Here is a 13,080-nt window from a genome sequence, read left to right as displayed (position 1 = left end):
CTAATACGACTATTTCTAATAGGCATGTACCCAGCTAATACTACTTCCACCATTACAACTGATACTTCGATCTACTGCTAATAACTTTGGGTGGGGTCTTCCTGTAACGGAAGCCGTGCTATATATGTCGAAAACAACACCTCCATCACTCTCTCTGCCAGTAAATGTTACAATAAGCGTAAACACAGACCACATGTACATTCATCAAGTATAAGGCAAGGCCGACTTTATGCTGTGTAAAAGTGAGTTAATGCTGTTTCATAGCAGGAAGTTACATTGACATTAAGAGGTTTGCCTCATCTGTATAAACGATAGATCATACTGGCAATAACCTACTGTTGCGGGAAACGTGTTTGGCAGGTAAAAATTAAGGTTGATCCACCTGTCTATATTTAAGATAAACACGTCACTATATGACTTTTCTTGGTGCTATATAAATGGAGCGTGTTGTCGAAAATAGGGCAGATACTGACAGCTCGCTTCATTAAACATCCGGACACATCACTGAGGTAAGGGTTTTTTATAAAGAAAATGTATTGCTTGTTTTTCATACGGTTTCTAGTAATTAATTTGATATTCCCTTGTCATGAAGAAATTTATAGCATCGATGAGTGTTTAAATTTCTATATTTTCAAAACGAGAATATTCTTAAAACCTGCTAGGATTTATGGAAACTACTTTGAAACATTACGTGTGATTGTGCCACATATACATTTTGTATTGATCTTCAGCAACCCAAAAGGCGACTAACTGTTAGGCCCACCTACTTGTTTGACCCGTCATATTGTATCACTATTGCGTATATCGATGCTGACGTTGTTGATCACTGGATTGTCTTGTCTCGGTTATTTACAGACAACCATCATATAGCTATAATGGTGCTAAGTGCTGCCTTAACAACAAACAAACATGTCATAAAAAATGCATTTAATTTCTAGAACCCTTAAAATGAACGGAGCTGTCATCATTCTCCTCCTGGCCCTTGTGGCAAGTCCAGTCATCAATGCAACGACACTGTTCCCTCAACTTCTACATCCACGACCCCGTTTGCCAGGAGTGTATCGTCGGTCCTACCCTGGAGTTGTTCAACCATCCATCCGTCAGGTAATCCCATCTCGGATCTACAGAGAGGATCTGTACGAATACCCGTACGGTCAGAGGTCCGTTCTGGGAGGACAGTACGCACCAAGCGTGCTGTCCCCGTACCAGCCCATCTACGCTGACCCAAGGGAGAGCTACATTTACGAATTGTTTGATGCACAAGGTATGGTGTATATATTTGATACTCATTTGATAATCCTTTAATTTATATTATTTCAAGGGGCGATGGGGTAGACCAGTGGTTAAAGCGTTCGCTCGGCACGCCGAAAACCCGGGTTCGATTCCTCACGTGTACAATGCGTGAAAGCCCATTTGTGGTGTCTCTTGCCGTGATATTACTGGAATATTGAAAACTCAATCACTCCCATTTTATGGGTTATCAGACATTTACGAAAAATTCATAATTTTCAAAAGAAAATATCTGGACCATCGCATTCACTTTTATAAGATAACTTTACTTTAAAAGTTTACCGTCAGAATATGTACAATCTCTATGTGCTGGAACATCCCATTTCAGCGAGGATAAAAAAACAATAGCCATTATATATATATATATATACAAGTTCACATTTGTTAGTTTTGAGATGAGGAAAAGTTTAGGGCCTTGTTCAAGATTATTGATCATATTTGACATCAAACACACAGTTCGATATTATATCGGCCAATAGGATCTTTCCTGCTGTGTTACGTTTAATGTGGTACAGTGACTCTGACCCAAACGGCCGTTGTTTAGCATAGGTAATATCGAGACCCCGATACGATCCTGCTGTCCTTTAATGTTCTGTCGGTATGACGCTCTCAGGGACCGACACCCAACTTTTCCTTCTCCTGACCCACATGGGCATAACATGTGAAGCCCATTTCTGGTGTCAACCGTTGTGATATTGATGGAATATTGCAAAAGGCGGCGTAAAGCTAAATTCACTTAAATTCACTTGAACCTCACTTCTCCTGACTGTGGCTCTTTATACAAGGCCACTGGTGCTTTGACTATATTCCAGGAATATCACGGCGGAAGCACCAGAAATGAGCCTCACGAATCGTATGTATGTTGGAAATCTAATTCGGGTCTTCGGCGTAACGAGTGAACCCTTTAACCACTAGCCTTCCCCACCATCAGTCGACGAGATACATGCAACTGCATATCATGCGCGTGCATTCACACTGAAATGTAAGGGTATTATGTGGCTGCACACCCCCTGTCATATTTTCATATAAATACGACAAAGAGTATTCCAATGATTTAACGCACCAGCTCAGGTCTCTTGTCCCCGTTACACACAACTCTACAGCGAATGGGAATTCTCCCTGAAGATTATGTAAATTGTCCAAGTCCCCAGATTGCTCCCGGTGACTAAACAATGAAATCGGTCACGCTCTTGATGTGCGGCAAGAGACCAGGAGGTACCAAACCAAGGGCGCCGAGAACAATGGGGAGTTCATGGCAGTATACATGGGATGCATGAGAAACATGATAAACACGTGGTCTAAATATTAGTCAAGCTCATACCGAATCTTACTGATGACATTGCTGTCAAACACGACAGAGAATTCATTGAGAAGAATGAATTGATTGACTTTAGGAACCAGGACAAGATCGGACGTTTTGTCAGGACTTGCGTAGGGTGTATATAAACCTATTTCATATTATTAAACCCTCAATAATTTTATTGCCAGCAGTATTAATGCAGTGCAACCATAAATGTTTCAGCTTCTCGACGGGCAGGAGTAGCCCCTACACCTGCCGCCACAGCAGCCGTCAATCCAGTTAACGCACCGGCAGTCTCCCTGCCCGTCAGGGTTTAGCTCTGTCTGAATCAGGATGACGAGTGTGCTATTAAATGTTGGCTGTTTTTGAGTTTGTGTTTTTTTTGTCTATATCTCAGTGGTCGTGATCAAACAATTCACCAATCACTAATTTTGACTTCATCTGTTCGTCCCCGGGATTTCGTTCAGCAATTGCCTTGCCTTTGCATGTCTTCGCTTAAGATCCAAGGCGCCGACAGTATTTTATCAGGCAGTAAATTATACTTTTTTGCATGACGTCACACTAAAATGACATCTCTACACCATTTGTGTCTACCCTCCACCCCTCGTCATCAAACGTACCCTCGGTAACCAACCTCACGATGCATATGAGTTGTCATAGCCTAGTACAGCTTCCTACAGTAAACTACTCCATAGAACCCCGTTTCTTGGATTGCAGTTGATTCACTCGGCTTACATCATATTACGTTTACGTTTTCCGACTGATATAACGTCTCAGTTAAACTCACAAATAAACAGTGACCCTGAAATGCATCCGTGAGTGAGTGAGTGAGTTAATATTTAACGTCACATTGGCAATATTTCAGCCATATCGTAACGAGAACATTTTGATACTGAAATGAACTATGTATACATTATAAAAACCTGTCGTCAAAGGACAGTAAAACCACTAGAATATCACATTTACGATTAAAACTAGTGTGGAGAGTTAAAACAAATATCACTATTTGGACAATAAAACATAAAATGCGGGCTGTAGATCGCCAACAACTGAAGGTAGATCACCACACTTGGGACCATGGGGACTTACAGTACCTTTGCTACCTGCATGGACCCCAGATGGATTTACACCATCCCCTCAGCCATTGGCGATTATACTGAAAGTCAGCCATTATTATAAACAACAAATATACTACGATTAAAAGTTTCGAAATGTATCCGTGAAATGTCGCCTGACTAAAGTACTGTCGGAAACAGAACCAAAAAAATGTTTATAGGCTGTTACTCTGTATTCCCCAAATTTACACAACTGCATATATATATCGAAGTAACACACTTCAGCCTAATTGGGCAGTCAGTGGGATGCGTAAGAGGATATCCAGTAAAGCTGGTTTTCTCGTAAAAACGGGCAAAACGCAGAAAGGGGTCATTTCAAAGATATTGTGGGCTGTTTCGTGTGTGTTGAATATGTCTCATTTACTGATTGACATCTTACGTGTCTTTCTGTCATGAAGTTTATGTTAAAATATGTAAAAGAGTATGATACCGATACACAGAGAAACACGTCACATTACATGTCTCAAAATTTACAGGCAGCGTAACCCCGCGGAGATCGACATGACGATTTGTAAACTGTTATCATACGCCGGGTATTTTCCCACTTTAAATTCCCTAAAGGATTATCATAATTATCTTAGCTGATATCTGTATACCCTAGCCCGACCCAAGCCATTGTTTGCGACATCCGTCCTGGTTTTGCTTTTCCTTTTTATAGTGATAGTGAGACTCCATGGTAGCTACATCCTTAATAGTTTCAGCATGAACGTTATTATTTTTGACGACAGATATCGTTAATATTGAAGCTAAATTTCAAAACGGACATTTAAAACGTGCCCTCTATAATACCATATCATCGCACACTAATTTGCATAAAACCATAGTCTGTTCCAAATAAGTCGCTTTGGACTTTTAAAAATTCTTACAGCTCATTTCTGCACTAATCTCTCCTCAGTGGAGTCATTTTTTCACCTTTACCTTTCCTATCTCCCTACCACTGGAACTGTACTTGAACTTATTTTAACGGATGCTTCACATTTTCGCAAATCATCTGCATGAATTGTGGAGATAACCGATCTACTTTGACAGAAGAACTGCGCCTATAAAAACTTTTATCCTGTCTCATGTCGAGTTTCGATTGGTTCCTCGGTGCCCACTCGAAGTGAGAAAAGCGTGCATCGCAAAGCCTTTAGTAACGTGCGCTGCATTGAGATCAATCGATCAGCTGGTGTCAACATGGCAGCAAGGAATAAGAGTGAGTGAGTGAGTTTAGTTTTACGTCGCACTTAGCAATATTCCAACTATATGGCGACGGTCTGTAAATAATCGAGTCTGGACCAGACAATCCAGTGATCAACAACATGAGCATCGATCTGCGCAATTGGGAACCGATGACATGTGTCAGCCAAGTCAGCTAGTGTGACCACCCGATCTCGTTAGTCACCTCTTACGACAAGCATAGTCGCCTTTTATGGCAAGCATAGGTTGCTGAAGGACTATTCTACCCCGGGACCTTCACGGGTCAGCAAGGAATGAGAAAGGAAAGTCGATTCGTTACGTCCTGTTTTCTTTTGATTCAGTAAAAACATTCAGCTAGATAAATGTGTTATCACATCGTGTCTTGGGAAGTACGGGTATTTTATCAGTCCCTCGTAAAGGTGTATTCCCCTCACTTCTGGAATACATCCTTACTTGGGACTGATAAAGCCCCGTATTTTTCTCCACACCATTTGATAACTTATAATTTTTATACAAACCTTAGATACATGTAACAAATTAAAACTTATATACAAAATGATATGTGTATGTAGAGTGTAAGTAGTCGATTCTACATTAATCAAATATATGATACGTTATGGATACTGTTACGGTTAAGAATTTACCGTGACAAACTATGTAAGAAGTCCCCTTGTGAACCAGCAAAACAGAACAACGACAAGTCATAAACGTTCAAATTCTGTATTATTGTGCAACGAGAGCAAGGTATACAAGGTCAGAAGTCAATAGTCACAATACTGATTACAAATTCAATACAAATGAGACAAAATCTAAGACAATGGTCACAAAATATATTTAGTAACAAACTCACCAAAGTCTTGGTGTGAGAGAATCAACTATGCAGAATGTAAACACAGCGATCGGTCTGACAGCGGATGATGTAGATAAGGCGTTGATGATCGTTGGCGATGTAACTCCAGCAAATATGAATGAGTGTCGCCCTCAACACGGCAACCAGCCTTTTTATATGTACTAAGTCATTTCCCGAAAGTTCGGGCACTTACGAACATCGTCAACACTGTAGAATCCCCTCGAATAGGTCTCCCGGAAGTAAACACATAGAAAACTAGGAGGAGATAAATTTCCGAAAACCAGAATCCTAAAACGGTTGACCATTTGTTAAAACGAAATGTGACCCATCATAATTATTATTCAAAACACTAAATATTGTGAAACAATAATAATTATTGCTGAATTAATAACAAAATATACAGAAAACACACTCGTAACAATAGGCATTTCTTTATTCATCATGAGGTGACGTTTCGGTATAGAATCTTATACCGTTGTCAAGCAAGAGATAAATGAAGTTGTTATCCATAAAGCGTCATATTTTATATTATTACTCATCAACTTCTAAAATGCCAATCAAACAGACGATTGTACATCACAATGCGATCCAACGAATCACAACAAAATTTGAATTGTCAATTGTCGTACTGCATTTGGAAATTAAACAAGGGATGCCTTTCTAAACTGAAAATCAAATCGTAAACGATAATTTTTTCAGTTAAGGGGTAACACGGCAACGCGTAAGCTGGGTTCTGTCTTTACGTGTAGCAAGTTGTCGCAGTGCACATTGACTCGGGAACCAGACCGGAAGCGAGAAGTTGGACCGTCGCTTATATCATTATAAAAGGAGAGTTATCGCCCCTCGCAACAAAAAGATCGCCCATTGGAACGTGTGAAGCGAAAGAGAATTAAACCTCCACAAATCCAACACAAGTGCTATATCAATACACAAGTTAGATATGACTTGAGGTTTTTGACGCGGACAGGGACTGCTCGACTTCAACTACGCCACTACGCCACTACGCCAATGCGCCTCTACGCCACTACACATAATGAACTGGAGGTCGTGAACAGGGTTCCTCATTGCGTGAACTTATAACCTGTCCGTGGCCTTGTGGAATAGGACTCATGAAGATTCGAGGTAGAATGGGTCTTCACTAACCCATGCTTTTGGTAAGAGGCGGCTAACAGGATCTGGTGGTCAGAATCGCTGACATGGCTTACACATGTCATCATATCCTATTTGCGTGGATTGATGCTCATGCTGTTGATCACTGGATTGTTTGGTCCAGACTCGATTATTTACAGACCGCTGCCATATAGCTGGAACTTTGCTGAGTGAGGTGAGAAACGCATGAAGATCCGAGGTAGAATGAGTCTTCACTCACTCATGCTTGTCGTAAGAGGCGGCTAATAATATCGGGTGGTCAGACTCGCTGACATAGTTCACACGTCATCATATCCAAATCGCGTAGATTGGTGCTCATACTGTTGATCACTGGATTGCCTAGACTCGATTATTTACAGACCGCTGCCATATAGCCGGATAATTGCCGAGTGTGGCAAGACAATCTAAGTTTGCGGCATGGGATCAGTCAATGACGTCAGTGATAACACTGCAGTAAGAATTAAAACAGATATATTACTTTCTACATATCTACTGTCACGTTGTCTAATACAACTATGTCACACTTGAGTTACACTATTATTAGCTGGAATAGCGGATTGGGAATTCTTAAGGCTGCATAAAAACGATCAAATGTTTTGTTTTTTTTCAAAAGTGAGGTGGATGGTAGGACTTTTTTTTTTACATTTTTTGTAGATAAAAAAGTGACGCGGGAGAAAAACAATTTTTTTTATCTTAAAAAAAATACAGCTGGGGAAGTTTAGCAAGCATTAATGAGTTGTTGATTCAGACACACTCGTTCTTACAGACACTCATTCTTATAGTGGACAAATGGAAAATGGATGGTCGGGACGCGGCCAAGCAAAAATTATTTTTAAAAAATGTAAATAAACCACTGTTACGCGCATAAAAAAGTGACGTACCGATGCCCGTGAAAACTTTCACGTCTTTCTTTTTTTTTTTTTTTTTATTATCTATTCAACTCAGTAGACAGATACACAAATAAATGATGCAACAGCACAAGTACATAATAAGACAAAAGTTCATATGGATAAAAGTTATACATACTGGATATATGGCAGCAGTGGTGACCATTTTCTGTCAAATGGTAACATTTTATTATTCTTAGTAGCAATAAACTTTTCAGTTTTGAAAATATCACCCAGTATTTTTAGAAATGCATCCAGTGATAACTTGGTGTTTTTAATACTTGATACATGAATGTATTTTTTACCAGCAAGAAGTATATGGTTCATTAAGTCAGTATTATTTCCACCAATTAAGACTGTATATTTTGTCAGGGTAAATGTTTCTGTTGTCTTATTGTCAATATATTCTTTCAGTTTCAACCAGAATGTTTTCACACATTCACATTCCCAATAAATATGTATCAAATTTTCAGACACTAAGTTACAAAAAGAGCAAAGTTCATCATCAACTAATTTCATTTTCAGTAATTCTTTTTTTGTGTATATAATATTATGAATAAATTTAAATTGAAAGTCAATCAATTTAGTATCTTTTGTGCATCTTCTATAATCTTTAAAAATATATTCCCATGGGATTACAGTGTCAAAGAGTTGTTGCCATTTTTCACATGTAGAAGGGAAAGTTTCAGTACTTATAAGCTTATCATAGAAATATCTTGACCTCTTTGGTGCTGAAAGTAAACATATCAGTGGTGTGCTGAGATAGTGATTATGAACAATCAATAGATTATTTCTAATAGTATCTTTCCATTTTCTTGGTATATTTGAAAGAACCTGGTAGTAATCAAGAACTGTGCCTTTGATTTTGTAAGTTTTCTTAAGTTCATTAAATGACAAAATACCTTGATCATTACACAAGTCTCTTATAGAGTGAATACCCTTAAAATACCAATGTCTTATAATAAAATTACTATTTTGGAATTGATGGTTGAACCAAAGGGGTTCAGATAAGATTTGATTAATATCTGTAAAATCAGTTTTATGTGTTCTATAAAATATTCCCCATGCTGCCAACACATCTTTCCAATAGGGATTAATTATTTTCACATAATTTTCAATGTTGGCTCCAAGCAGAAATATATCCTTGAATGGAAAGGTACTAGGGCTAGTGTTTTTATTTTGGAGATATTTATTTAATACTGACAGTTTTAATGAGTAAATGAATACCTCTACATTAACCATTCTTAGTCCCCCTTCTTCATATTTTCTAATAAGTGTTGTTCGCTTTATCTTATCGCGCTTATCATTCCAGATGAATTTATAAAATATATTGTTTAATTTATCAATGAATTCCTTTGGAGGATTTGGGAGTGAAGTGAATATATGCACTAATGATGAGAGTGCTAAAGTTTTAATAACCGTTATTTTCCCTATTAATGTCAAATTTCTTTTTCTCCAATTCCCAAGAGTTCTATTAATAATTTCTAGTCTTTTTCTTGTATTAATTACCCAAAGGTTATTCAACTTAGGATTAAGCTTTATTCCTAGTACATCAAAATCCCCACTGTGCCAATCAAGCTTAAGATCCTGACATAACATCATGTTACTACCTGCCATTGAGCCTATCCATATTGCTTTAAAATTAGTCTTCTCCACGTTTATTCTTAAACCAGACATTTTGTAGAAATTATTTAGGGTGTCAATTGCTATGCTTAAGCTTTCTTCACATCCATCAAGAAATAATTCAGTATCATCTGCATATTGTCCAATTTTATGTTCAGTATTATTCAACGTCATTCCTTTTATTGCACTGTTGTTACGGATCATTGTTCCTAAAATTTCTGCCACTAAAAGGAATATGTAGGGAGAGACCGGGTCGCCTTGTCTACAGCCCCTTTCATTGTGAAAAAACTGAGATAGATGACCATTTTGTATAACACAAGATGTAGGATCATTGATTAATATTTTGATCCATTTTTCCATATTAGGTCCAAAGCCAAATTTTCCTATTGTTAGAATTATAAATTCTTTAGAGACAGTGTCGAAAGCTTTTTCAAAGTCAATAAGTAACAACAGTCCCTTTTTACCCTGTAATTTTGCTTCAAACATAATATCATATACCAGTCTAATGTTCTCACTAATACATCTTCCAGGGATAAAACCTGTCTGAGTTTCATGAATTAGTGTATTCAAAGTTTTTTTAATTCTATTGGCTATACATGTACTGAGTATTGGAAATTGGGCGCCAGTTTTTTAACAACTGTCTATTTTTGTTAGCTTTTGGAATGCATGTGATGACGCCTCTTTTGATTGTTGGACTTAACATATTTTGCCTGAATGTTTCTGATATATATCTACAAACCCAAATATGGAGATCTTTCCAGAAAAATTTAAAGAATTCTATTGGGAAACCATCTATTCCTGGGCTTTTGTTATTTTTCATTGATTTAACAGCTTGTGTTATCTCATCTATTGTAATGTCACCCTCAAGAGTTTCAGCTTCAACAGTTGTTAGTTTTGGTGTAATAATATCATTGAATATCTCAATATATTTACTTGCTATTGTACCACCTGATGCATATAGATTTTCATAAAATTCTCTCTGCTCATATAGAATAGCCTTACCATCTGATATTACTTCTCCTTTGTCATTAATGACACTATTCATAAGCTTACTGGCATAATTTCTGTTTTCGAGATGACAGAAATATTTGGTTGTTTTTTCTCCTTCCTCGTACCACTGAATTCTATTTCTTATTTGTATACCTCTTATTTCAGCTTCTTTTAATTTTTCAAATTCTAGTTTACATTTGGATAGTTCAGCAAGTTTAGTTTCACACACTGTTTGGAAATTTTCTCTGATTTCTTCTTCCATTGCAGAGATTGTTTGTTCTAAATTTTTCATTTTTTCAGTCTTGATTTTTTTTAGGTAGGAAGAGAATGATATTGTTTTCCCCCTCACTTTCATCAAAAATGTTTCTAAAAACAATGTGTCACTTATTTTAAGTTGTAATTTTGAGTCCTCAGTATGACCTAGTTTATCCTCAGTGCAGTTACAGTATTCTAATTTTGTTTCAAGAAGCATGTCCTTGACCATATTTACATAGTCTTGATTATATAGTAATGATGTATTTAATTTCCAGTATCCACCACCCCGTTCCTTATGAAGTTCACTGGAAAAGGACATAGTAATTGCCGAATGATCAGATTTATATCCTGGAAGTATGGAACAGTCACTTGTCATGTTTGCTAAATCTTGTGAAACTAAAAAGAAATCAAGTCTGGACTGTTGTTTCGGGTTTTTTTTCCACCATGTGTACTTTTTAACATCGTAATTTCTCTCCCTCCAAATGTCTATCAAATCATACTTTTCTATATTATCTAACAATACCTTTCTTGCTTTTGGATTATTAATATGTTTATAATTTTCTAAGTCAATGGAAGGATTAAGAACTAAGTTCCAGTCTCCACATATCACAAGAGATTCATTTTCAAATTCTTCCATATTGTGAAATAAGGCATGATAAAATTCGGGTGCATCTTGATTAGGACCATATATATTAGTCAGTGTGATTCTTATTCCTTCTATAGTTACATCTGCTATTATATAGTTTCCATTGGTGTCAGTCTTGAATTTGTGGATATTTACTTCCAAATTATTGTTAAATAGGATAGCAACCCCTCTTGCATTTGATTTATATGGTGCTATAATGCTTTGAAGACCCCATTCATTTCTCATAGTAATATCATCCTCTTTGGCTATATGAATATCTTGTAGGCATATAACTGAAAACTTTCTTTTACGCCAAAGGTTCATTATTTCTTTTCGTTTTCTCTTTTCTGCCAGGCCTCTACAATTGGCTGAAGCTATTCTAATCTTATCACCCATATTGATTCATAATGCGCACACTGTTACTATATCTCAACTGTCTACTGAAATGGATGTTTTTATATTTTTTAGTGAAAACAAGATTATAAAAGACATTAGAAAACATAAAACACAAAGAAAAAGTGTCACCACAAGTCAAATCCATCCTGTACTATATAATAGACAATAAAAAAAAAGGCCACTGTATCAATGTGTCTAGGTAACACCTACCATGTCTTCTGTTGAGAAACACATAGAGGAGAGAAATACACAAGAGGTGTCCAAAAACTAGGTCAGATAAGGGAGGCTACTACAATTCTGCTCAGTTGAATAACCATATCCGACGAATTTCACGTGAAAATATGTTTCAAAACACAAGAATTACAGCCAACAATAATATTATGTTCTTATGTACATAAAAACAATCATATATAAATATATATCACAAACTCACGTTTTTAGACCCAACTGCTGACGGGCAGTGGGGTGAACAAGTGTCAGTTTGATAGTCTCTCGACACAATCAGTGTAAGTCACGTGATCGGTGACCAAACCACACATCGGTTTATAAATACGGCATATGATTCACATCCTTAAAATGCTAATCCTGCATAAATATAACGTTCAGAAAAAAATTGATATTGATAATATCGATAGAGATATCTATATATAATAAACATCATGTTCCTTAAAACAGCGACGTCAAATGCATTTCACTGTCAGCGAGGTAGCGAATGTCAACAATAGTCACATGATCATGCCCCCACGTGGGTCTAAAAATAGACCTGTAAACAAACTGGTTACGGGAGCTGTAGGAACTCTGTGTGTATTGATTAATATCCATGGCAATATAATTCCGATTGCCAATCTTCAATTAAAAGTATTGTTATATCATCTTTGCATTGTTGTATTAGAGGAAGTTCAGTCTTGTGAGTGTATTAAAACGGTATAAACAGAGGCCAGAGGAGACACCATGCAACGTTTTCGCACACAGTTGACAGTAAGTATCCTACCACCCGACAAGTTCTTACAAAAATGCTTGATCCATGTTATCCTCAAGTTTGACTGTTTTCCATGGTCGATCTGAGTTTTTTCTGCACTGCAAGATAATATCATTTCCTTTTTCCTGAATACGTGTTTGGACCATATATTTCTGCCTCAATTCGTATGCTTTACTGGCCAGTTTTCCTCGGATCTTCTTCAAGGGAACCGGGAGATCGGTGCGGATAGACATGTGTCTGTCTCGCAGTAGGGCACTTTTACGAAAACTAGCTTCAATAATAGCTTGCCTGTCACACATGTTGACAAATTTGGCGACAATAGGCTTTGGTGAAGCAGCTGTACGGGGATTTGTACTCTGGCGGGGCAGCCTGTGAATATTCATAATGTTTATGTCGTGGGCATTCGAAATTCCCAAATCTTTGAAAAGGTCTCTGCAGGCTG

General features: G+C 37.3%; 1 protein-coding gene across 1 annotated transcript; it reads left to right on the top strand.

Moving 5' to 3' along the window:
• Positions 1–468: 468 nt before the first annotated feature.
• On the top strand, positions 469–2,956 carry LOC137266395 (uncharacterized). The gene is made up of 3 exons (XM_067801894.1): positions 469–509; positions 939–1,264; positions 2,813–2,956. The coding sequence occupies exons 2-3, from the start codon at positions 949–951 to the stop codon at positions 2,905–2,907; spliced, it is 411 nt and encodes a 136-aa protein (XP_067657995.1). The 5' UTR covers positions 469–509; positions 939–948; the 3' UTR covers positions 2,908–2,956.
• Positions 2,957–13,080: the final 10,124 nt, after the last annotated feature.

This window comes from Haliotis asinina, chromosome 15 (genome assembly GCF_037392515.1).
Source record: "Haliotis asinina isolate JCU_RB_2024 chromosome 15, JCU_Hal_asi_v2, whole genome shotgun sequence".
NCBI classification, from domain to species: Eukaryota; Metazoa; Mollusca; class Gastropoda; order Lepetellida; family Haliotidae; genus Haliotis; species Haliotis asinina.
Note: the sequence above shows the minus strand (reverse complement) of the source record. Positions and strands in the feature narration are given on the sequence as shown.